The 27,119-nt window shown below is 41.2% G+C and overlaps 2 protein-coding genes across 4 annotated transcripts in view; one reads left to right on the top strand and one right to left on the bottom strand.

Annotated features, from left to right (window-relative positions):
- The window catches only part of LOC112064109 (collagen alpha-1(I) chain-like), a 64,709-nt gene extending 40,590 nt beyond the window's left edge, over positions 1–24,119 (top strand). For all 3 annotated transcript variants that reach the window (XM_055080622.1, XM_024121077.3, XM_028480510.2), the window contains one exon: positions 24,035–24,119. The gene's annotated coding sequence lies outside the window, so the exon portion shown is untranslated. The remainder of the gene's footprint in view (positions 1–24,034) is intronic.
- Positions 1–27,119, bottom strand: part of LAMA1 (laminin subunit alpha 1) — a 145,655-nt gene that overhangs the window by 23,297 nt on the left and 95,239 nt on the right. The window contains exons 37-55 of the mRNA XM_055080335.1: positions 24,651–24,861; positions 24,352–24,468; positions 24,072–24,235; positions 21,769–21,904; positions 21,171–21,264; positions 19,462–19,578; positions 17,778–17,960; positions 17,314–17,468; positions 15,840–15,980; positions 14,714–14,847; positions 13,719–13,869; positions 12,837–12,961; positions 9,797–9,947; positions 9,006–9,150; positions 8,376–8,517; positions 5,673–5,787; positions 5,307–5,477; positions 1,981–2,132; positions 1,093–1,278 (exon numbers count right to left, since the gene is read on the bottom strand). Of these exons, the coding sequence (XP_054936310.1) occupies positions 1,093–1,278; positions 1,981–2,132; positions 5,307–5,477; positions 5,673–5,787; positions 8,376–8,517; positions 9,006–9,150; positions 9,797–9,947; positions 12,837–12,961; positions 13,719–13,869; positions 14,714–14,847; positions 15,840–15,980; positions 17,314–17,468; positions 17,778–17,960; positions 19,462–19,578; positions 21,171–21,264; positions 21,769–21,904; positions 24,072–24,235; positions 24,352–24,468; positions 24,651–24,861 (2,790 nt within the window). The remainder of the gene's footprint in view (positions 1–1,092; positions 1,279–1,980; positions 2,133–5,306; positions 5,478–5,672; positions 5,788–8,375; positions 8,518–9,005; positions 9,151–9,796; positions 9,948–12,836; positions 12,962–13,718; positions 13,870–14,713; positions 14,848–15,839; positions 15,981–17,313; positions 17,469–17,777; positions 17,961–19,461; positions 19,579–21,170; positions 21,265–21,768; positions 21,905–24,071; positions 24,236–24,351; positions 24,469–24,650; positions 24,862–27,119) is intronic.

Raw genomic sequence — 27,119 nt, 5'->3', positions numbered from 1 at the left:
TCAACATCACTAATCATTAGAGAAATGCAAATCAAAACTACAATGAGGTATCACCTCACACCAGTCAGAATGGCCATCATCAAAACATCTACAAACAACAAATGTTGGAGAGGGTGTGGAGAAAAGGGAACCCTCTTGCACTGTTGGTGGGAATGTAAATTGATACAGCCACTATGGAGAACAGTATGGAGGTTCCTTAAAAAACTACAAATAGAACTACCATACGACCCAGCTATCCCAATACTGGGCATATACCCTGAGAAATCCATAATTCAAAAAGAGTCATGTACCACTATGTTCATTGCAGCTCTATTTACAATAGCCAGGACATGGAAGCAACCTAGGTGTCCATCGACAGATGAATGGATAAAGAAGATATGGCACATATATACAATGGAATATTACTCAGACATAAAAAGATACGAAATTGAGCTATTTGTAGTGAGGGGATGGACCTAGAGTCTGTCATACAGTGTGAAGTAAGTCAGAAAGAGAAAAACAAATATCATATGCTAACACATATATATGGAATCTAAAACAAAAAATGGTTCTGAAGAACCTAGGGGCAGGACAGCAATAAAGACACAGACGTAGAGAATGGACTTGAGGACATGGGGAGGGGGAACGGTAAGCTGGGACGAAGTGAGAGAGTGACATGGACATATATACACTACCAGATGTAAAATAGCTAGCGGGTGGAGATATGGGGATATATGTATATGTATAGCTGATTCACTTTGTTATAAAGCAGCAACTAACATACCGTTGTAAAGCAATCATACTCCAATAAAGATATTTTTTTAAAAAATGCATGCCAAAAGGTATTTGACCTCTGCTGTGTGTTGATAGTACTATGGAACAAATGTTTAGTGGTTCTTTTTTTCTCATGCATGATGACCAGATTTTTCCATCATTCTAGTCTAATAAATCCATTTGGGGGACTTTATAGAACACGGGATTCACTTGTTATTCGGGAACTTGTAGAATTTGGGGCCATCTCAAACAGCAAAATTAGGTTGTAGATTAGTGTCAGTACTGGGCATTGAAAGACCAGGAAGTGCAAAATCATGCTGAGAGCACAGTTACACTTACTCCATGTTAAAGATCAGGTTTTGGATACAGCCATGGAATGAGCTTCTCATCTTGAGCATGGGTGTCCCCTCGCCCTCTGGAACACCACCTATGTACAGGTTGGACACACTTATTGTCCTGCTTTCTGCTGATGGGCCCAGCTTCATTTCCACAGGAGCTGTCTCATCCAGTTGGACAGTGATAATTCTAAAAGGTTAAAGGAGAAAATAAAGGTTTTAAAATATAATGAAACATAACTGTCCATTTAATATCTAATTCCAGCAAGTTCTTACTGAATTGTAAAAGTTCCTTGAAGATACATTTTAACATGACATTTAACATGTGTGTGAATAAAAAAGTGAATCTTGAATATTAAAACTTACAGCTAAACGTTCTCCAAAAATGAATGGAATGTGATTAAATATTATTCAGTTCAATTACTTTTTGGAGAGTATCTTTTACTTCTTTACCTGTGACAAAATGTGCAGTGTTTTTTAAAAACTTTTGGTCTACAGTTTTGGAGAGAAATTATATAGAAATGTTGATGTGACACTGTTTACTATTTCACTGTTTACATTTTGCTATTTACTATGTCACTATTTTCTATTTTACCATTCACTATTAGGATTTACTAATACTGTAACACTATGTGACACAGAATTATTCCAGTGTAAAGACAATTTATGCCAGGCCCCAGAAAAGGGCAGGTTTAAGGTTGTTCAATGATGAAAATTCTGCAAATATCTTATTACAAAGCAGATGAAATTGTTTTCCAAAGAGGTATTCTATCAAGCTTCTAGAATTATTTTGGAATTATAAAGACTCTGAATGACATCATACTAATTATCCCAATCATTTCACTGCATACAGGCTTCCTACTGGGGAACCTTCGTAAGGTGACGCAAATACCTCCCGCTCCTTATCAAGGAGATGGAATGCTCTTGACCGTCGCCATATGTGCCCGTGGGAGCATGCAGGAGAGCTCTTCTCAGGCTGGTTCCATCCCCAGGATTAACATGCACTTCAATGTGGCCTTCAATTAGCATGATGGAAAAGAAGGGCTGGGAAGGTCACACAAGAGAATTCCCATAGAAAAGACATTACTATAGGATTTAAAGAATTATCATCTTATGAAGGTAATGTGGGAGTATTGGCACCAAGGAAGCAGTTCCTTAAGAATATCACCATCTAACACAACTATTTTATACTTTGTATATTGCTTTCTAACCTCTGCTGACATAATTTACATTCTGCATTATGCTATTATCACTAACCATATCAAAGATTTCCATTTCTGGGCTTCCCTGGTGGCGCAGTGGTTGAGAGTCCGCCTGCCGATGCAGGGGACATGGGTTCATGCCCCGATCCGGGAGGATCCCACATGCCGCGGAGCGGCTGGGCCTGTGAGCCATGGCCGCTGAGCCTGCGCGTCCGGAGCCTGTGCTCCGCAACGGGAGAGGCCACAACAGTGAGAGGCCCGCATACCGCAAAAAAAAAAAAAAAAAAAAAATTTCCATTTCTACAGTCTTCATACTTATTATTTACTGCTACATTATGTACTAACAAAGAGTTACATTGTAAGTCATTGATCTGTTTCTCCCTTTCCCATTTTACTGAGATATAATTGACATATACCATTGTGTTAGTCTTAGGTATACAACACAACCATTGGATATTTGAATATACTGTAAAATGATCACCTCATATAGTTACAAAATTTTTTCTTGTAGTGAGAACTTTTAAGATCTACTCTCTTAGCAACTTTCAAATATGCAATATGATATTGTGACTATAGTCACCAAGCTGTACATCACATCCCCAGAACTTATCTTACAACTGGAAGTTCGTACCTTTGACCCCCTTCACCCACTTCTCTCCTGCCCCTACCTCTGGTAACCACCAATCTGTTCTGTCTCTATGAGTTTGTTTTTTTAAGATTCCACATATAAATGAGATCATACAGTATTTGTCTTTCTCTGTTTGACCTATTTCATTTAACGTAATGCCCTCAAGGTTCATGCATGTTGTTTTCAATGGTAGGATTTCCTCCTATTTTGTGGCTGAATAATATTCCACTGTATAAATAAATAAATAAATAGATAGATATTGATATATATGTATACATATACACACACCACATCTTTATCCATTCGTCTATTGATAGACACTCAGTTTGTTTCCATGTCTTGACTACAGCAAATAATGTTGCAATGAACAAGAGGGTATAGATATCTCTTCAAGATAGTGATTTCATTTCCTTCAAATATATACCCAGAAGTGGAACTGCTGGATCTCATTTCCTTCAAATACAAACCCAGAAGTGGAATTGCTGGATCATATGGGAGTTCGATTTTTAATTTTTTGAGAAAGCCCCATACTGTTTTCAATAGTGGCTGTACCAATATATTATACATTCCCACTAGCAGTGCACAAGGGTTCCCTTTTTTCCACATCCTCACCAGCACTTGTTATCTCTTATCTTTTTTGATGGTTGCCATTCTCAGAGGTGTGAGGTGAAATCTCACTGTGGGATCTATTCCTTTTTTAAAAATTTAGGTAGTTCCTAATTTTTTATTACCATACGTAATGAACATTTAACTGTTTTGTTTTTTTTTTGCCTGTGAAATTTTTCTAAGATTTCTAAAGGTGGGATTAAAGAGTTGAAGGTTTGAAAATATTTAAAGCTCTTAACACTCTTTTGCCACATTGAGAGAGGTCCACCAGCAGAACTGGAATGGGAGTGTTTCACAAGGTCTTGCCAGCATTTTTGTTTTTTTTTTTTTTTGCCTGTGAAATTTTTCTAAGATTTCTAAAGGTGGGATTAAAGAGTTGAAGGTTTGAAAATATTTAAAGCTCTTAACACTCTTTTGCCACATTGAGAGAGGTCCACCAGCAGAACTGGAATGGGAGTGTTTCACAAGGTCTTGCCAGCACTGGATGACACCGTTCCTTTTTGCTGACTTAGTAGCAAATTTTGATTTACAAGAGGTCCTATTAAGATTGGTGGAGAAAAACAGTTTGATAGTTCCTCAAGAAGTTAAACATAGAATTCCCAAATGACCCAGCAATTCTACCCATAGGTATATACCCAAAAGAATTGAAAACAGGTACTCTAACAAATACTTGTATGCAGATGTTCATAGCAGCATAATTCACAATAGTCAAAAGGTAGAAACAACCCCGAACGTCCATCAGTGAACTAATAAATTATGCTATGTATACAGTGGGATAACATTCAGCCATGAAAAAGGACATGCTGATACATGCTACAATGTGGATGGACCTCGAAAGCATGCTAAGTGAAAGACAAAATATCACTTATATGAGTCCACTTATATGAAATATACAGAATAAGTAAATTCATTCATAGATACAGAAACAAGATTGGTGGTTGCCAGGGTTGGGGGAGGTGGGGAATGGGGAGTGACTGCTTAACACGCATAGGCTTCTCTTTTGGGTGATGAAGGTATTTTGGAACTAGATAGAGAAAGTGGCCTCACAACATTATGAAAGCACTAAGTGCCACTGACTGTTTCACCTAAAAATGGTTACTTTTATGTTATGTAAATTTCATCTCAACTTAAAAAAAGAAAAAAAGATTGGTGGAGCCCATAAGCCAATCTGTCCTTGTCAGACCTTCACTCAGTGTCTTGTGAGGTATCTGGGGTCTACAGACTGGTGTTCCAGGTCAGGCTCTGAAATAACAGCTGTGTGATCTTGTGCAGGTTAGCCAGGCTCTCTGAATCCATTTCTCCCTCAGCAAAATATAGGAAGCAGCGTTCACCCTGAAGTGTGGCTGTAATAATTATACAGCAATGTCTGTAAAATACCTTGCACAGTAGAGAACAGTACTCTAAATTGTAGCTGCATGGCTTCTACTTCATTAACACAATACATTAGCATTCTGTGAATCTCTTCAAATTACATAATATATAAAGTTTGAGCAGAGGAAAGGTAAATATCACCTATCCTATAAGAATCCTAGGTAGGCAGCAAGGATCTTTCTTCTCAACAGCTAGACAAGGAAGATGGATTATGCAACACAAAGAGACCGCTGATTCGTAAAGGAAAGACATTCGGCAATAATCACTTTTACTTATTAAAAATGCACACCCATTAACAACCAGGCACACATTTTGTAGAATACATGTTATGACTAAATCATCTTCCATCCAGTGCTTCCTGAAGTCATTTCCTTCCTGAGCTCCTGGCTTGACAGCCTTTGAGCCACTCACCCCGTGGGCCTGCCGGTGACCTTGCTTCTCCCCATGCTGGCCCAGGGCAGCCAGGATGATGCCGCTGCTGTTCCTGGTGGCAAATGTTGCCAACAATTCCGAATCTGGTGACAAGGACTTGGGTGGCAATTCAACGTAGCCGCCTCTCAAGAAGCTAACGCTTCGGACGGGCTGCTCACAAAGGAGAGGAGAAAGCACCGTGAGGCCCGCCCGCATGCTGAACCTCCCACCCTGGAGGCTGCTGCCGTTTTCCCCACCCCCTCTGTTCTGTTCAAACCCCTGGTTTAGATCCTGTTGCCTTATTATGTTAGTAAATCAGTGGGCATTTACAGAAACTCATCCCAATATTAATAAAACGCTTCCCACCTCCAGTATACAGCCTTTTCTCACTCCGTAGGAGTTTCTGAGTAAATCAAAGGTCGATCTAGATATTTCCAGGTTTTTGATACAGCCCACGTAGCTTTTGCTGGTGACACCTTTCCTGTAGGGAAGGGCAAGAGAACAACAGCAACAAGATTGGATTTTATAACTTCAGTTTTGTTTTTTTTTTTTGCGGTACGCGGGCCTCTCACTGTTGTGGCCCCTCCCGCTGCGGAGCACAGGCTCCGGACGCGCAGGCTCAGCGGCCACGGCTCACGGGCCCAGCCGCTCCGCGGCATGTGGGATCCTCCCGGACCGGGGCACGAACCCGCGTCCCCTGCATCGGCAGGCGGACTCTCAACCACTGCGCCACCAGGGAGGCCCCATAACTTCAGTTTTGAAAGAAGAAATGAAAATGGACCTACAAATAAGAAAGATCTCTTTCCATGTGTCATTCTAATAAATGTCTAGGTCTCCCTCTAACCAGACTATTGATGGTGAGAATTCAGGTCAAACATGTATTCTCCTTAGGACTAAAGAAAGGGATTGAATTTAGTGAGGCTGATTACCTAGATGGCTACCTAGATAAAAGCATGCTTAATATTTTAAGGAAAACTAGTGTAGTCATTACCATTTAGATATACTCACTAAAACAGAGGCTAATTCTAAGAGAGACAGTGCACTGCCATAAGGAAACTATAGCACTTAGATTTCAATCCAGTCTCCGTGTAGAGCAAACATTCACCTCCCACGGGGGCAAGTGTGGGCAATGTGATTTCCCGGGATCTCTTGGTTAGAGACGGCATCGGCTCTTGTCCATACCACATATTCATGAACTTCCTCCTGAAGGAAATAACTGCATTTGGTGAAGTCTGGGATTATCCAAAACCCTTATTTCTTTGATACTAAGCCAATACCATATTTTTATTAACAGAAATTGCCACTCTGCTGGGTGGGGTGAGCTTTAATGTACTCAGGCTAACATTTCCAAATGATGGAGACTGCTGAACATCTCCCAGTTACACCCTGAAGCATCAGCTAGTGACAGGAGAACTGTGCAGGAACATGGCTTCTTGCTACATGTCGTATCTCACTTTTTCTCTGTGCTGTGCAATGAGCTGTCGGCCATTAAGAAACCACATGATTTAGGGCAAATTTCAACCTTTCCGAATCTCGGTTTCTTCCACTGTAAATGAGGAGACTGGCCCCGATGATACCCAAGACCCTTCTATCATGAAAGTCTGTGATTTGAGATGTCTTCCTAGAAAAGGGACTCTGTCCTTTTCTCCAGGGTCTACGCTGTGTACCATTTAGGTGAAGAACAAATGAATTACAACACAGCTTGTAACCTCAGAAACATCCCCAATGCCACTATGTTAGGAATGACATCTGTAATCAGGGATTAGGGGACAGGCTTCCCGTCCTGGCTCTGCCTTGGCAGAGGGGTAAGACCTGGGACAAGCGACCAACTCCCCTGAAGTTTAGGGACATTTATTTCCAAGACCCTGAAGGCGGGTGACTGTGGTTGTAAACTATGTTCCTTGGAACTTTCACACATTTCTGGCAGAGAAGGGGGTGTGTCAGGAAGTGGATTCTGGGCTGCTCAACGCATAGCAACTGGAGTGGCTGCACTTCTGTATAAGAAACTGGCTTGAAGATGAGGTACTGCTACAAATATACATTTGAAAACCACTGGGCTGAGTGACTCGGTTTGGACATTTGGTGATTCCACTCCCTGGAAGCTAGGCTGCCTTGATTGCTGGCCGTATATGCCTTTTTTATAATGGTGTGAAAGAAACTTAGAGCTTACTTTGTCCCCAGTCCAAAATTACAAAATTGAGGACAGTGAACTACAGAAAGTTTATGAAATTATTAAAGTCACAAAGCTAAACAAGAACAAAAATCAGTGCATCTCTCCTCTGCTATCTTTAATCCAACTTGCTGATGCTGGTCTTTAAACTTTCACATACATTATTCATTCTAATCACCAAAAGGGGAATCCGGATAAGTCTCCAGAAAGCATGATTCTTTTCTTTTTGTCACCAAAAAGATTCTACCACTCTAGAATGTCTGGACAGGAGAGTGACGTGTGATGGAAAGTGGGTCTCCAAATATTGCACAGTAACAATTTTCAGATGTTTTATAGGCAATAAATAGACAATCATAAATTCTATTGCAGAAGGCTTTCTTTACTTCCCAATTATATGTCATACTAATCAAAACAGAACGTTATGGGTTAAATTGTGTTTCCCCACCCCGACCAAAAGATTTTGAAGTCCTAACCCCCAGTACCTGTGAATGTGACCTTATCTGAAAATAGGGTCTTTACAGTTGTAATCAAGTTAAGGTGAGGTCAGTAGGGTAGGTCCTAATCCAGTATGACTGGTATCTTTATAAAAAGGGGAAATTTGGACACTGAGAGACACACACAGAGGGAAGACAGCGTGTCCACACAGATAAAGAATGCCACCGACAAGCTGAGGAATGGCTGAAGCTACCAGAAGCTCGGAGAGAAGCATGGAACAGATTCTTTCTCACAGTCCTCAGAAGGAAGCGGCCCTGCTGACACCTGATTTTGGAACTGTAGCCTCCAGAACTGTGAGAGAACACATTTCTGTTGTTTAAGCTGCCCAGTCTGTGGAACTTTGTTACGGAAACTAAGGCAGTTGGTAATTAGGGACATGAAAATTCTGCAATGTGGTATCATACCTTACAATTCTTGACCTAGGTAATCCACCCACATAAATTGGATCCTTATCTAGACGATTGAGGTCAGAAGATGCTCCTGGAGTTTCCCCTTGCTTGGTTTCTTTGTAGCTGGTGTTATATGCATCAATAACTGCTAGGAGTCCTAGAGAAGATCAAGAGGAATAGACAAGAAAATGAGTCATTTTCTACAATAAAGTAAACACAGATGTCTAACAAAGTTCATTTACAAAGACATATTCTTTTACATTCTGCAAATTTGACCAGGGGATGTTCTTGACTGTTAAAAGACAAATGAAAACCCTCTTTACAAAAGTCAATAAATCCAGAATATACATGCTAAATGGTAGCAGTATGTGTGTCAAAGAAAATAGAATCCATTTGATCCTTGATTCCAATTCAGCATTTAACGTTAAATAATGCATTTGGAAACCACAGACAAAGAGAATTAGAACGTTCCTCCAGCAAAATGTGAATCCTGGTGCTTAGTATTCCAGAGAAAACAATGGCTTTTGATTAGAATATCATTTAAGAATACCTAGAAAGCTAAAGTAAAAAAAGACTGCTGACTTGGGAAAGATTTCTATTCCTATGAGGGCGACCAACATTCCGACCGTCTACCTGTGCATTTACCTTGCTTTCTGTTTCGCTGGAAGGCAATTTTGTACCAGGTTCCGTTATTATAGCGTCTGTCGGTAATAAGAGCAAGAGGCCCAGAACCCAGGTCAACTGTAACTCTAACTCTGCCGTCGACCAGGTCGATGGATAAAAAGTCTTTCTGTACAAAAGAAAAGAGTTACCCAAGGCTACATTATTATCACAAGATTTCCTTTCTCTCCAAGTCAGGGATGGCGGAAACCTCCTACAGTCAAACTAAGAAAACAGGATCTGGCCCAAAGGTCCAAAATTAAAAGTGTCCACAAAGGCTTTCTAGAATAATATACAGACATATGTCAGATAAACTCATGGTCATCAAAATCTACAACGCAGGAAGAGAAGTGGAATCTATTTTTTTCATTTAGATTGACAACTGGGCCAATCGTAAAAATAAAACCAGAAGATTGAGAAAAATCAGCAACACGTAAGATAAAAATAAGAACATGAACTTCCTGCGATGGAATTCAAATAAGGTGGTCAGAGTGAGCAAAACAAGACGTCTTATTCGAGCTCAAAATTTAATAATAAATGTTTAACTGATATTTATAATGATAGGAAGCTATTTTCTACTTGAAATGCTTCTATATTTTCCAAACGTTCTTCAATGATTTTGTACTGATAAATCATTTAAAATGGGGGACTAGTATGGCATACATACATACATATTATACTAGCATGTGCTCATAAAACAATCATTAAACATAAATATCCTCATAGCAATCCAACTGTATATACACAGTAGGGTGCAGGGCCCCATAGACTCTTACGGTGCCATTTGAAGCCAGGTAGAGAAGCAGCCCATTAGGTGAAAAGGTACTAAAAAGCATAATTATCTGCGTCACAGTAGCCCGGAGCATCTTCTCCACGACAGAATACCCACTCCCATCAAAATGGAAGGAAGCATCTTCATTTTGGGGGCTGCAAGGAGAGAAGGTGAAATACAATCTATTCTTAGGAAGGTAGTTAAAGAGAACATATGATACTTTTACTGAGTTCTTCCTCACAGAAGTTGTGATAGAGCATTTATTTCCATAATTTGATAACAAGTATAAGTCATAATATCTTAACATATGCTCCCCATGAGATTATGCGAGACAAGCACCCAGTTGCCTTGTAAGGAAACGAAAGTTAACGTGGGCAGTGTTCACTGTAGTAAAAAGAAATTCCCTCAAAGGATGGATTACTGCTAAAAATAGTTCTACTTAGTGACTAGATTTTCATTTGTTCTAATTCCCTTTAATGTGACTTTGCTGTCCCTTAATGTCTAGTTTCCTTTAATGTCCTTTCTTAATTCCAGCACTTTCAGAATGAATTTTATATTGGCATGTATCACCTTATGCTCGTTTTTAACTAATTCAACTAAACAGGACTAATGATGGAAAACAAATATGTACCAATGTGCCAGAAGGATCAGTTTACAAAAATATCATTGACAAAAAAGAATCTCAAAAATCTGCAGGATGAGCTTACAGCAGTTATGTACCATGGACCCCAGCAGTTCTTAGATAAGTGTTTTCCAGTTTTCCCAACGTCTCAAAAAGCTGACTTGATTCACTCTTCAGGTACAAAGTACTTAGAACATATCTTTATTATGTTCAAAAAGTACGTTTCTGGAATGTCATAGGGCTCGAGAGTGAATGAGATTAGGGTGTTTGGGGGTATGAATTTGTACTTTTCCCAGTTGAAGGTGTAATAACCACTCTGTGTCACATCTCCAGGCAGGAACAGAATAATCTAACAGTGAAATTGTTTCCATTAACAAAACAAAATGTAGCAGTGCTTTGTATAACCTGAGGTTTCAAATTTATAGCTTTCTACAGTCCTGCTTTTGCTAAAAACTTCTGTCTTGAGATCTCTTATAAGGAAGTATAACTTTAAGGAAATGTACTCTGCATAAACAAGCTGTGGCCTAATTCTCAATTATTTAATCCTTAAAACTTTGGCCTCCTAGAAGCATGTCCCATTGCTTTATCTTTTGGCAACTGGTTTCATGTAGCTAAGGACGCACACTCTAGAACCAGATTGCTAGGGTTCAAATCCCAGCTCCCCAACTTACTAGCTGTGTGACCTCACAAAAGTTACCTAACCCCTCTGTGTCTCATTTCCTTCATTTGTAAAATAGGGGTAACACTAGAACCTCTCTGGAAGGGCTATACATGATTTAATACGTGTAAAGTTCTTTAAACGGTGCCCAGTACATAGCAAATGTTCACTCTGGTTTAGCTCTGAGTATTGTACTGTGTTCAGAGGTCCTAGTGGGGTCCCATTTTGCCTATTAAAAGCTGAGCCTCAAAGATTAAGTTCTTGCCCAAGAACACACACAAGAAAATGCAAAGCCAGGTTTCAAACGAAATTCCAGAAATCAGTCTGCCCTCTCCCTCCCCAGAACTCAGGAGTTCTCTGTTCTCAGGAAGGTTGAGTCTTTGCTTCTGGCTTCTCTCCTTCAGCAGGGCCTGCCCAAGTCAGGTGGCCACCAACAGGGATGAATGCAAAGGAAACGATGACTGAATGCGATTCTCCTGAGAAGGCTCACATCCCTCGGGTCAGCGGCACATTTCTGGGGCTCGTCCCCTGTGGGTCAGACTTCCGTTCTATAACCATGAGGCCCATGTGCCTTTCCCCAGCTGGGCCTCAGGAAGGCAGCTCCAGGCCCCTGCCTGGGTAAGAGGCCGGGACAAATGACAAAGGGTCTGCCACAGCACTTCATGGCTGGCTCTCCTCCCACGCCCAGCATTTATGGGGGGCCGGGGGGAGCCCTGTGGTCAGCAGGACTGGGCAGACGCCCTCCCTCCCAGCTCTCAGCCCCATGACCCTGGAAGAATGACTAGACTGCTCTAATCCAAGCTGTCACCCATGAGATGGGGACCCGTCAGACTCCGTGCAGCTGTCCCGTGAGTGCGAAGGCATCACTTGGGCCCCACGCCCAGGATGCTCTACCTACCATCGCCCCTACAGCGCGGAGCTCTTTTTTATGTTGCCACAAAGAAGTATTTTAGGTAATTTTCCGTAGACCATGAGACATCGGAGGAGATAAGCTTGGGTGACTGATGTTGCCATCACCAGTACCGAGCACAGGGCCCAGAAACAGACGACTGTCTGGTCAAGGTCAGCCATGCAGCCAGTGCTCTATTGCAACAGCCTCTCAAAACTAACACAAGAATAAAGGCCTGTTGACTAAACGAAAGTTTTTTTTCCCATATTTAGATGTGAACTGTTAGAATCAATGGTTTATTTTATACTATCCTTGAAGGATCTGAGAGATTGTTCATAATTATAAACATATGCTGACACCATGTTAGAGAAGTGTAAGTATATTCAAAGAGGAATAAAAAAAATCAGTTAGCTTACTTGGTAATATAAATCAAAGTTAAAGGTAAATGATTATATTAAGAAAAAAAGTTCTAAAATCTAAAGGACATCAATGGACCATGCTAATGATTTAATAATGGAAAATTACACACAAAGGTAAAAAGCACAATGAATTCTAATTACTGGCCCGCTCAAATGGATTCCGTTGCTAGAAGTAGTTTATCAACTCACTGAGCTAAAGTTTTTGGCTAGTAGGTAGGGGCACTTATCTAAAATGAAGACAGTTTAATCCATTTACAAATGTAGACATAAAGCACCTGTTTGTGTCTACTTCAGCACTTAAGTATGTTCTATGGAACATAAGCAGCTCTGGAATGCTCCTTTTTAAAAAGAGTTCAGGGTCAAATGAGTTTGGGAAATGCTGCAACTCTAACCTTCTGCCGGGACAGTGTTCCCGTGCATATTAGCATCTTATGTGTTACTCATGGGGCACATTACCTTCCAAAGCAGCCATGGCACTTCCCCTCCCTTTCAATATAGTTCCATAGGCCAATCGACTGTCCATTCAAGAAGGCCTCTCCCATGCAGCCTTTAAAATGAGTAACCTTCACAGCAGGAGACTTCTAATGTAAACAAACAAACAAACATAATCCAAGTATATTTGGTGAAAAGAAATATATTCTCTAAGTGCACAAAACTCCTCCTTGGGAGCTCAGATCTAACAGATCCAAATTTTGAGAAAACAACATCCAGGAAAATGACCAGTTTGTAATCACTGAACTTGCTTCCAATTATGAATTGGAATCCTAGAATGAATGACAGCAGGACAAGATCTCAAAGGTCATGTCAGTTACTAGGGTCACTGGAGAGAAGGCCCTTTAACTAATGAGGAAAGAGACCCAGAGAATGTGGTCAGTGGTGAGGGCCTGCTGGGAAATGGGACCCTTACTCTCATTTCAGAGCACTGAACCAAGTCCAGGTGACTGAACTTTATTGGGTGAGAGGGTAACTGATGTAATAAAATATACGATGGGCTCTTTTGCTAACTGCTAATTAGTATTAGTCTACCACTAGAGTCAGAATAGAGATAAAGGGAGTTTTCAGAAGTTCATGTGGAATACTGAGTTTCCTCTTTTATTATTGGGGAAAAAAACCAAATAATAAAATGAACCATTGGCTTCTTTTCCATCATGCTATCTATGAAGCATGATCCTTTACAAAACCAACCCAACTCTGCAGATGAATTGTCCTTAAACAAAATAATAGAAGCAGGAAAATCTTCATCTGCCTAGAATATTTTCAAACATTTAAACATATTCATTTTATACACTGGTAAAATCAGCCCATCAGCACTGTTCAGATGAACGTTCAGAAGATTACCTTGATCTGTCCTCCAAGCCCTCCAACAAACATTAGTGTTGAATTGTTTACATCCAGAACATTAGCTGTTCCAGGGGATTTACTTGTTTTTGGTGGTGGCTTTTGAGATGCGCTCATTTCCTTTACACTCAACGAACCAATGTTTCCAAACCTAAGGGTCACAGAGTTGCAAAAAGAGCACCTGCAGAATTGCAAGTTGGCCCACATACACACACATCTGTTTCACACACAGCCTTCATCTGAATCTGCCCATGTCTCCAACTGGTCTCCCCGCTTCCAGTCTTGCCCAGCCCGCCCCTAGTTTGCACTCCAAAACCTTGTGGAGTATGTCTTCTTAAAACATAAATTCCATCATGTTACCTCCTTGCTTAAAATAGTTTCAGATCAGGAACTAAATATATTTGCAACAGTCTACTACCTTTATTATTACCCCATTTTTTCCAATAACAAAGTAAAAATCAGAAATTTCCAGCAACACACCATCACCAACCAACTGTGATATTACAGAAAACTGAAAAGAAAGCTGTAACTACAGCCGCTTAACAGCACTTGCCTCTGGGGAGGGGCTTTAAAAGGAAGAATTTCGCTTCGTGGCTGAATTTTGAGAAAACGCATCCCCCACTTGTACCCTCATCTTCTGTCCTACTTGTACCACTGCCAGCCACGTGGCATCTCCACCACGCTGCACTTGACTCCCCTCTGCTGGGGCGCAAACATTTTACTGGGTTGGCTGCCTCAGACTTGGACCTAACATTCTAAAGGCAACATAAACTTTTAACTTTTTTCTTCTTTGGATTGTTGGTTTTGCTAACAAACTTTATTTCTTCTGTAATAATGAAAAAAATGATTTCTACAGTTAATCTAAAACAAGTATTATTTCACTATAATCTGACTTCCCGGAAATTTCGAAGACTTATATGATGTTACAAACATGGAATTACTTATAAGATGCAGTTAAAAAAAGCGAGATGCTCAGAGAGAACTTTCTCTGCTACCTGGTTACATAGATACTGTGCCATTTGCTGTCATCAATCGGGAAGTCTGGAAATTCCAAACGTGTGGACCCGGAGCCCAAATCCCAGAGGAAGGCCACTTTCCCTCGCCGCATCTCCACTGCCAGGAAATCAGCCTGGGGTGCAGGGCATGAGATGGGATGAGTTCACATGCCAGACTGTGTGCATGGCTACCAAAACGTTTTAAAAGATGAGTTCTTACAGCATGTTCTCTATTTTTAAATTTTTTTTAAAGTAGAAAACAGAAAAGATCGTCTTTTGTCTTTAAATGCTCCCCTCCCTGGAGCTGGAGCGTGACCTGGAGTATTGGCACTGGAGATGGTGGCCACCGTTGGCCATCAGTGCCCACCCACCACCCTTGCCCAGTGTAGCCCTCCATGAAGCCTCCCATGAAGTTCTCCAAGAAAACTTGCTGGGTGTTACCAGCCTCTACCGGAGTCATGAGGGGAGGCATAGCACTTGTTTGTCTGCCCAGTCTGAGAAGGCAATGCATGAACGTGAGATGTACAGTAAGACAGGAGCCATGAAATCGTACATCACGGACTGACCTGTGCTTTGCACCCTGTATCTTAAGAAGACATTTCAGATGGCATTTGTGCGTGCTAATATTTTCTGCCCTAACACACCCAAGGGCTCTGACCTGTTCCCAATGACACAGTCAGATGAATCAATAGTCTTCCATAGGGGACGTGCCCTCTGGGAACCCTGGGAATCTCGCTGGGTGGAAGAGCCTGGGGGGAAGCTCGACGATTCTGACGTGCCCCTTGTGGTACACGCCTCCACGCCTGGTAACAGCCGCCAAGGTCGACAGCCCCAAAGCACAACTCCGTGGCGTCGGAGGTCACGGGAGACATTAAGAAAAGCTCTGTCCCACAGCTCACAGTTAAGGTGGTAGAGGGAGGTACTTTTCACAGATGCCACTCTTCTCCTCACGGGCATTCAGTTCTGTAGTTTGATTATTTTTAATCTAATGTGACCAGTTTAGCAAAAGATTAGTTCTCGTAGAAAAATCAGTGATTTCACAAAGGCCCTGTTTTTTTTTTAACCAATTCAGAAAATACACTCTGTCCCTAAGAGACTCAGCGTTGCTTCTGCGGGTCATACTCACACTGCTACTCCCCAGGTAGAAGAGAAGGTTGTCAGGTTCGCTTGTCTTCACATTTAGTGTTAAGCTGTTATAGTTGGTAGAAGAAATCTGAGGCTGGTAGGCCCGGATACAGTCTCGGTCTGCAGACACAGCAACTTTGATCTGTAGAAGGAAAAGGGAAGTGTCCCTAAGTGCCTAAAAATCATTTAGGGCAGCACACCTGGAACTGAACAGTGCTATTCTGTTCCAGATCGTCACTGCTGGTAGGTTTCCTCTCCGGATAATGCGCAATGCTTCGTGTCTCATAAGGTGAAAATCAGATGATGCTGAAACTTATTTTACTTGGTAAAATATTTTAATATGGAAAAGTCAGTCCGGTTTTAAAAGGGAATTTTATGTTGGGAACTCTATCATGCGAGATTTAATTCCTTAAAGACAAGGAGCTTATCCAAATCACCTTGGAATCTTATACCTGACACAGGACATTGGATGATCATTTATGGAATAAATGGAGGGTTGATCTACTTATTCAGCAAATATTTATAGAGCAATTATTTCACTTACATATTTCTCTGATAAGTAATTACTTGCATATAATCCTTATATTAACCATCAAGATTATAAGTTTATATTAACCAGAGCACTTGGAACCATCCATCGGGTTTACATTTATTTGGTGACTGGAACTAAAACAGATGGAAACCAGAGCTCTTGTAAACCTACAGCCCTTTTCCCAAAGTGAAGTCACTCAGGGATCAAAGAATCCAGAGCTCCTTTTTCTTGGCTAGAAACTTCAGGAAGATACTCTTTAGACCAGAGGTCACATCTATTGTCTGTAGGTCCCCAGGAGCAAGACAAATGATATTCTCTCAAGTCTTATTTCCCTGAAATGCCTCTCCTTTAGCGCACGGCCAATGCCATGTGCCGAGGACGGCCAGGAAGCAGTCTCTCAAATTGTGTGTTTTATGCAGTTAGTGACCTGGATTTGTGCAGCATCCATGCAATTCAAGCTGTTTTGTCAGAATCATAGAGATGAGGCCCACACTGTATGAACATTCTGAAGAGTACTTGGATTATGAACACAAAGTTGGTAAAATGATGGAAACAGCACCATATGCAACCAATGAGACTTACAGGGACGCTGACACTCAGACCTAAGGTGTTCTGCACCATCTAGCTAATGGGTGCAGATCTATAAGTCTAGGCCACGATGATAAATGTCCATAAGGACACAGAGATCTGTTTGCTAACAACATTCTGAAACACACCAAAAAAGGCAGGGCTCAAAGAAAATGAGACTAATTAAACAGACTTAAGTATACTTAGGTAAATATATATAAGACGAGGCTTTAAATATACTTGGAGACAAGGCTGTGAGGAATCTGGGGTTACTGAGAGCTGGTTAGTACAAAGTGTGACCGAAGGCCCTCTGCACAGGAGGCCTCTGGGACTTGCAGTTCCAGGAGCCTCAGCTGCAGGGGTGCTGGGCACTCACAGACGCTGCTTGCTTCCGGGCCTGGCTGATCAGCAGTTTGATTTCTGATAGGTTTCTGCTCAGGTTCTCTTCTAACATCTTCAAAGGCTTCAGCCGATCAAATAAAAGGTTCGCTTGTGTTTCCACATCTTTGACTTTTCTTCCAGCTAACAAAGCTAAAATATGAGGTGGCGAGAAAGTTGGCAGGAGGGAGGAAACAAGAGAAATGAATTGGTCATTACTAATGCACTGGATAAACTAGAATATCCTAATAATCAAATCCTTGGCGTTTTGGTAAATATATGAAAAATGCACCAGCACAAGGCATCACCCAAGGCCCTTCTCTTTTTATAAGTGCAAATCCAGATGTTGGTGCATTTTTATTTTTTAGGACTGCTGTTTGTGAACAAGGCACCACTGTGCCCTTGGCAAACTCAAACGGCTCGACGCAGACTTCCCTGATGGGAGGGGAGACCACGACCTACCGGTCACTGAGGAGTCACGGAGGAGTTTGTCTGTTTCTCGTAACGTGGCGTTAACCCTGGACAGGTCAGTGGACGTATTCAACAGCTTCTGGCCCAATCCCACGATGTTCTTTAGAGTGCTCATAGAGCTCCGATTTGCAGATGTGGCCAGCTCTTTGATTTTGGCGCCTTTGTCCCTGACCCCTGAAATAAATTTATACGCAAGCAAGCATGCACTCTGGTGGTTATACACAGAGAAAACCATAAAACCACAACAAATGTAATTTTACAGACACACGTTACAGAATTTTTTTGCTGGCTGTTGAACACAAAAGGGGGCTTCTGTTTTTAATGGCAACATTAAGGCTGCATATCATACGCTCTACTGCTTCCTTTTACGGATGAATGAAATATTTTTCATGACAACCCTCTGTGTTGAAATATGATTTCAATACACAACGAGATGCCACGTGCTCAGCGTCTTACATGTTAATAATCTAAACTTCTTTCTTTGGTCCCTTTCCTATCACTCCCTTCTCATGGTCATTAACGCCATCTCCAAAGCATTCTGCGTCTAGATAAGAAGGTTTGGGAATTTAAATCTGTAGGTGACATGGAAGTATCCTAGGCTAGAGGAAGTGTACCTGCCCACAACATCAACTGGCTGCTGGAAATAACAGTGCGGTAAAAACTAAACGGTCACCAAAGATAAAGTGGAATTCAGTTATTCTAGAAAATCTGGTGGATGGTTGTTTTTTCAAGGCACTCGTATTCATTTTTAAAGTGTTTAATCACAAACGGGGCAAAGATTAACACTAGAAGAAGCTGGAGGAAGGGTATGCAGGTGTTCTTTTTACTCTTCTTGCAACTTCTTGGCAAGCTGGAAATTGCTTCCAAATAAAAAGTTATTTTTGAGTGCTTGATCAATATACACCATGTATCCTTAAAAACAGATAAATAAGAGAAAAAGAAATTTCCATATCAGAAAATGTTCCATTGATTTAAGTCAGTCCAAAGCGCCGCGAGTCCAGCTCTCCACGGTAACTTTCATGCTTGTAAGATGAACCAGCAGACAGAAGGACTTTGGAGATGTTTGGCTGTCTTATAAGACTTTTAAAATAATCTTATAAAGAAAAAAGAAAAGGTTGAAGGAGTGTAAAATAAATAAATCACCGCAGCACAACTCGCCTGTGTTATACTTTTAAAAAGTTATCCTATTTAAAATTTTAATAAACACTGCATTTCCAAACCATCAGTTTTAAAGTGATCTATTTTAGAATGCTTATCGCCTCACAAAGGAAGATTTCTTTAATTTCCAAGTAAGAATTCTCTAATTTCCCACATTGGTAATGAATCTAGCATTTCCCCCTAAAGCAGGAACATTCCAGCTTCTTTACTTCCTGGCTTCTTTGAATGGCCCTTCTTTCATCTCAGGCCCATTTTAAAAGTAAGCAGTTAATACAGTAGCATAAAGAATCTAAGGCTTTTGTTTTTCAAGTTATAATTCTACTACTTCAACGCAGGTGTTCTGATGTTATAAAAAACATGATGATCTTCACTTCCAAACCATATTCCTCTATCAGTCTTGGCCGCGTTTTGGGGGAGGGGTCTCCATCAGACTTGAGGCAGGTCTCCCTCATGCTCATGTGTAAGGGTTTTGCAACGAGAAGATATTAATGAAATCAGGAACCCCCTTTCCACTTACCTTCAGGAATTGCTCTAAGTATCAAGAGTGATTCATTGGTCTGCTTAGTAATTTTATCAGCATTCTCTTGAAATCTCTCTGCAGTATTTTTCAATTCACTCAGTTCCAATGCGATACCTATTCAAAGGGGAAAAAGTGTTCCCTTTTAGGCTAGTCCTAAAAAGTTGCCTAGATGAGAGTTTTATCATTCCCGACCCATCTATAAAATCAGCAGCTTTCTACAGAGACCCCAAATATTGAAAGTTTTTCCAGCAAGACTTAGCACCACTCATTATAAAAATTGTGTGGGGGCCTACTTGATCATTTTTTCTACTTTGTTTCCCTTCGCACTAATATTTCTTCCTAAATTCATGTCCAGTTTAATTAGAGCTCTAGGGTGAAAAACTGTGTTTCAGTCACTCAGTCTTAATCAGACTTACTAACTTCTTATCCACACCCAAATCTTGGCCACCTTTGTCCCCTAGGTTGTAAGACCCCAACATGGGCTCCTGCTCTGGAATCTTCTTCTCAGTCCCCCACCTGCTTCTCAGCCAGGGTCCCTCCCCTACTTTCCTGCTCCCTCCTGACCACCCAATAGGCACTCAACTCGTCCTACTTCATGTTGGATCCAAGCTGTTGGATCAAAGCTTTTACTTTTAAAATTGCTGTTCATAACACGCAATCACATTTGGATTCTGAACGCCTGGTTAAAAAATAAATTATTGATAAAATCCATGATGAACATGATGGTTCTGCGTAAAGTTTTAATTGCCAGAAAGTTCACTATTTTGTGGCCTACAGAATACCTTTAGTTATGTCAACTAAAGCTACCGCCCATCAACAGTGATGCTAGAGTTTGTGTTTAAAGCTTTATGGTCGAGCATTAGGGACTCTTTATATTGCGAGATGAACATAAATTCTAAGTTGTGCCGCTCACAGAGAAACAAAAAATATGCACCTATCCAAGCCCTTGGCTCAGACAGCTGTGGAAGGGTCCAGGACTGGACATGGAAGTCGTCTAAGGGGTATGAGCCTTGTTTATGGCCCACTATTTACTCCCATAGGAAAAGACGATATTTTTGTTGTATGAGAGTACATTAAGGTGATAGGTACACTATACGTTATAAAACTTGTATGTTTCTCTTACACAACAGATTCCTCTGCCATTTTGTGTTATGCTTATTGGATAACTCTTACATATGCCAAAACTGCTTACTGAAACTCTTGGGAAAAATGAAACTGCATAGGTATTTTTTTAAATAGATAAATCAATAATGATTTAATTCAGTAATTATTTAATAAGGACCTACCACGAGTCTAACATTACATTAGCCCTATGAAGAAGACACAAGAGGAATCAAACATAAGACATCTCTTCAAGAAACTGTGAAACCCTGAGAGATGAATAGAGAAGCACATGAAATCACAGATAACCTGACAAACGCTATGAAGAACAGCCAGGGCTCAGGCACTCAAGCAGCGAGTAGAGGTTTTGGTTCTTACGGAAGGCTTATCGAGTCTATGGAAGATTGGAGGGGACTGCACATTAAATGAGCTATCACTAAAATAAAAAATTATATGATGTGTCTATGATAGGAAGCTGGAATATTATTGTGACCAAGAAATGTTAAGCTTCAAACTGCTCCAGGAAAGACGAATGTTCTGGAAGTATGTTCAGAGATGTGTCCACAATCACTCCGATAGCCACACAGTCCAAGCTGGAAACTGACCTCCATGCTTTCTGCTCAGGCTATTGCCTTCTTTTAGAAATTCAGCACTGCGCTGGAGAGCCACTTTCCCGTTAGAAACAAGAGATTCTGAGGCCTGTAAAACAGAACAATTTAAACATAGCAACTGGAGGGCAGGGCGGAGGTGGAGAAAGCAACTCCATTCTATCAGAATAGCCTCCAGTGTAGTTCCAAACAAGGAAGTCAGCCAGATAACAGGCAGGGACAATTTAAACTGTCCTATCTTATGTTTAATATATGTTCTAATTTGTGGCTGAAGAGAAAGAACACAGCCATTTTTAAATCTATAAACACAAAAAGCAGCCATTAAATGAAGATCTTCACCACGGGTAAGAAAAGCTGTCTCAAGTGGATATCAAGTAGCATTATCATTTTTGTTCTAAGAATTATTTATGACTTACGAAATGAAGACTTACATCACATGATGACAGAAGCCTTAAACAGGTCCCACCGGAAAAGAATGTTGACAAGCATAAATTGAAGCCACTGCATCTCTGCTCAAGCACCTCATGGAAGGATCGCTGCCCCACAGTGCCCGGAAAAGGAAGGCACACGCGGAAGCCCCCAGGGCATTTCTTACCGTGCTCGCCTTGCTCCCAGTCCTGAGAGCATCTTTCACCAACTTCTCTGATTCTTCAATCAGGCTCCGGATGTTGGAATGGACATGGGTTGCACTGGTCGCATTTAGGGACACATGACTAACATTTCCAAGGCCACTGTGAAATCAACATATTTAGAGATGTTATGATCAACTCAAGTGAACTACACCGCTATTCTTTTTTTTTTTTTTGTGGTATGCGGGCCTCCCTCTGCTGTGGCCTCTCCCGTCGCGGAGCACAGGCTCCGGACGCGCAGGCCCAGCGGCCACGGCTCACGGGCCCAGCCGCTCCGCGGCACGTGGGATCCTCCCAGACCGGGGCGCGAACCCGGTTCCCCTGCATCGGCAGGCGGACGCGCAACCACTGCGCCACTGGGGAAGCCCCTACACCGCTATTCTTAAAAGCCTTCCAGCTTCTTCCCCCTTAGAGGATTATCATCAACAAGGAAGACAGCATTTCATGTCAACATGTGGATGCCCCTCTAACTCCAACAGTAATCTTAAGAAGTGATAACACTAAGAACTGCTGTTTAATTAACACCCCAAGAAGAGATGACTGCCGTGTCTCATCTTTTAAACCATCCATTCTTTGATCTCTGTTCAAACCCCCTGCGTGTGTCTGGGGTGCCACTGCATGTTTGCATTGGTTGTAATCTCTCCTGCTACGGCACGTGTTAATTTAAAAAAGAAAAACAAAAAGAAACTTTCCTAAGCATATATGAGGATGCTGAATCTCATTCCTCGAATAGTATAGACCAATTTGAGGAAATTCACTAGGGGTTTTGGAGGAGCATCAGATAATATTTCAATCATCTGAACTTTACTCCTGTAAGTGGGCAAATCACTCAAGAAGTTGCCAGCTGGTAATGGTGCAATTTCATCCAGCTCACTCTAGCTGCAAAATGAAATCTGACAATTGACACATCTTTGCCTGCTGAGTAACCTACTTCATTTTCTTCCCGAGGTTATTGAGTTGGGTGATTCCCAAACCAGACACCAGCAGTTATTACTTGTTACTACTTCACTGGCAAAATTCAGTGACTTATAAATAAAAGATAATAATGTTATTTAACTTTACGTATCACACAAAATTGCTTTTACTACTCATACTGAGTAATAATTGTATTAATTAATTAATTAATAATAATTGTAGCTATGCCTGTAGTCAGAACATTCTTTTCTCTTTTGGGAAACGATGAAAGATGAAGAAAGGAGAAGAACTGAGTATGTAATTCCATTTTCTGATTCCGATGGCAGACACAGGTGGTAGTGCTCAATGCAGCACATAATTTAAGCAATAGTCTGTGTTATTCAATACATCATTTTCAATTGCTTTCATTGTGTGAGCTAATCTTTTATGGCAGCATTCCTCAAACTGGAAAAATATTTATTTCTCTCCTTCCACAAAACATACCCAACACACAGAAACACACATATTCCAGTGTGTCCAGACTTTTTCCACTCATAATTTATAACAGATTCTAAAGAAATAAATGTACCAACTAACAATATTGTGTAAATCATTGATAAGGCCTAAAACCCCGATTCCCTCATTTGCTGCACATTAGGTCACCTGAGTATCTGAAAAAAAAAGGAAAAGTACAGCTCACACCCCACAGTCTTCGGGGGATGGGAGAGAGGCATCAGTATTTTAAAGTTCCCCAGGGTTTTGCTGCAACAATTTGGGAACCACTGGCCTAAAGCTGTGCTTCTCATTTAAAGGTATTTTTAACAAGCTGAGGATATATTTGACGAATATCCAAAAATATATGTTAAAATTATGATAGTACAATGGTAGACCTTCAGGTAGTAGAAAGTAATGGAGATGGTATCTTTCAGGAGTTGGAAAATAGATTCCCGACACTTCTAATAGTCCAGGACAGGCAACCACAACCTGCATCCACGCATAAAGCCCGCCGGATCACAAGGTCCAAGAAGACAAGATGTATAAATAAATCAATATCTGGTTCTGTCCATATGCAACCTAACAATAAAGTCCTGAGCACCAGGTAGATACTTAAGGCCTCGAAGGCTTGATATCAGAGCATAATATTTGTTTTCATTCCTATCTGGTTCGGTTTGCATTTTTCCATCAGACAGTCCTGCTGATGGTCAACCATGTTACCAGACATGGGAGAAAATCCTCCTTGCCATGGAAATAAAAGAGAAGACTTCATGTTTAGACAAAAAAAGAATTTGACTCAACACTGTGATCAAAATAGCCATGCTTTTTCTCTCTCATCCACAGATCACAACCTGAGAAATCCTGCAAGGTGTGGTCTCACCTGTCCAGAGCACCTGCCAGTCTCTGGAGCTCAGTGGCATGATCCTCCGCTCTGTAGACAAGGTCCAATGCTCTCCTCTGGGACATCTGCATGACCAGGTCATCTACGTGGTGCCTGATTTTGGCAGTCCATAGAAGCAGCTCATCCCGGTGATGCTCTAAATGCTACACAGAGAAATTAACATTGTGACTACATGTGCAACTACTTAGCAATGTATCTGAGACGTGGGAAGATTCTTTGGAAACTTTGGGTATTGCAGCTGTGCTGAGTTGGGACTTACTGCTAGAGCCTTTCCTGAAGCATTTGCAGGTGCAGTGGCAGCATCAAGCAGTCCTCTTCCTTCGGCGATTAGCACTGACGTCAAGTTTTGTTCTTCTTGAACACGCAGCTTTTTATCCTGTAGCAAAAATCACCTCTAAGGATGCTTCATAAAAGCAAGTCGGCTTCTGAACCTCGGTGCCTGACACTATGTGCTGAAGTTAGCCTTCGGGGCTCATTTTTTAAGAAGCTTAGACTGGTATCATTTACATGGGAGAATGTGGTACCAGCTCTAACGGGGAGAGAGCTGGTAAGACTCACGTTGAACTCTCGCAGGTTGGCCCTGACAACGGGTAGCAGGCGACCGCTTTCCTGGGTCTTCCTCTCTGCTTCCCTCAGGAGCTCTTCTGCGGCCTGCACTTTACTGTTGTGTCTTGAAAGGAGGCTGCTTGCTGCTTCTTTTAATACCTCCAACTCTTCCTGTGATTTCTGGTAATTTTTCTGAATTTGTGACAATAAATCTTCAGCAGCCCTGGAAAAATAATAGATGGTTCACACGGTAAGAAATGAACAACAAAGCTCATATCATTGAAATGATAGTGGAAGAAACTTTTTTTTTTTATATAGGAGGTTCTTATTAGTTATCCATTTTATACATATTAGTGTATATATGTCAATCCCAATCTCCCAATTCATCCCACCACCAATCTCCCGGACCCCAATAGTGGAAGAGACTTTTACATAATCGTTCTGAGTTTCTTTGTGACATCCTAAGTGGTACCTCATAATCTCTTAAAAAGGGAAACAATTTTTCTAAGACTATGGCAGATTTACACTTTATCCTTAATAAACTCTCCTTATTCACAAACTTACTAACATATTTTAGTAATGGAATTAAAAGAAACCATCTCAGTGAATCTTGATTCAGAAAATTGGGACCATAGTCTGTGAATGACGGCAACTGAAATCTTTCATTATAATATGGCCAGAAATTGAAATAAGGAGACTCTTCAGTGATTTGCTCTTAAGTTACCAGTGTGTTTATACAATATAAAGGTTTTTCTGCCGCTAGTTAAAAAACAGATTTTATAAAAACTTTCAAATCCAAATTGCCATAAAGATATAATTTGTACCATTGATAAAAGCAAGCTTTAGGAAATCGAAAGACATTTTCCCCTATTCTTTTATAAATTGCTATTTCAATCAAATTTAAACTTAAAGCTCTACAGAATGATACAATTTTCATACTACAGAACTTTGCAGTGGTTGAATATGTCCCATTAACTTCTTGCTTCAATTTGTCAGAAGAACTTTGAAAAATTTCATGGAAAATGCCTTGTAAATCACCCTTAGCTTTCACATATTACCAGATCGCTGAGCTAAACACCACAAAAAACATTTTCCAAAGATTCATATTTGAACTCTGACATCATTAGAGCATCATCAGGAATTATTTGAACATTCTTATGATTTTTAATGATTATAAAAATGATAGCAAGATGTTGCATTATGATACAGGTAACAAGAACTAAAAAAAGCACATGGGAAACACACAGATAAATCCAATATATTCCTAACGTCTGGCCATGAATCTGTCAATTCATATTGTTAAAGAAGGAATCTCTCTACGAAATTTAAATATAGAGGTCAAATTTTCATCTATGAAATAAATTTACCACCTAAACTGTGATCAGATGAAATGATATAGTCAGCAGTGACCTGAAAGACTAAAAAGAAAAAACACAAAAACCCTCAGCACTCTTCCTTAGCTTCTTCCTGTAAAATTTATTTAGTTAACACAGTAAAACAGTGTTTTTCAAACTGTTTCTCCACAACACTAGTGCCGTGAACAGGTAAGCAAGTTCCAGGAGAAAGGGTTGCGTGGTGCAGTACATTTAGCTGTGTTCTCCAGGCTCCTTTTGGAGATCCACGAAACATCAGCCTGAAGACTTGTAGTAAAGACCTTGTCTCTCCTTAAGACACTGCATTTCCCCAGTTATCTGGGCACAGGACACATTTCTTTAGTGAAATATCTTTTGATAGGTCCGGGGACACCTGCGTGGAAAACAGTCGGGAAACACAGCTACGAAGGATAATTTATAGGGTGCAGTAAAGGGAAAGAGAGCAGGCCGGAGTTGGCTACCCTTAGAAAGGCCTGCTTGCCAGGCTGGCCCTCGGCTGGCGTCTGCAAGTGCTCCCGCTGTCCCCTGACTGATAAGGGTGGCTCACTGCCTCGACTGTGCGAACAGGGTGGTTTAGGCTGAACACCTGCTTCCCTCCTGGGAGCCTGGAATGTGGGGATGTGCTGGGTGGAGAGAGCCTATGGGACCAGCCCCCACTGGAAACCTCGGATGCTGAACTCTACGGGCTTCCCGGGGCATCCCACACAAGCTGCTGCATTTTCACTGCTGGGGGCAGTGTGCTCCGTGGCCCCTCCCGGGATGGGGAGAGTGTAGAGAGCCCGCATGGGCTCCTCCCAGCTCCCCTGCATCTTCCTCATGATCCAGCGGTGCATCCTTAATACGCCGCTCTAGGAAATCTCAGCCCTGAGTCCTGCTGAAACTCTGAACGTGCAGGTGGCCTTGGGGACCCTGACACACGCACGCTAAGCAACTAGGTTGTGTGCTAAGTACTCTCACTTACAGGACTGCCGTACTTCAGCATAAATTATCAGTCTTCTAAGAATTATAATAAAAAGGCTGAGAAAGAATTCCTAAAATAATCCATGAAATTTGAAATGACTTAAGTACAGGGATTATCTACGGAAGAAAGTGGACGCCTGAGAATGCA

The sequence above is a fragment of the Physeter macrocephalus genome, chromosome 19 (assembly GCF_002837175.3).
Source record: "Physeter macrocephalus isolate SW-GA chromosome 19, ASM283717v5, whole genome shotgun sequence".
Lineage (NCBI taxonomy): Eukaryota > Metazoa > Chordata > Mammalia > Artiodactyla > Physeteridae > Physeter > Physeter macrocephalus.
The sequence above is the reverse complement of the archived record's forward strand: the minus strand, read 5'-3'. Positions and strand labels throughout refer to the sequence as shown.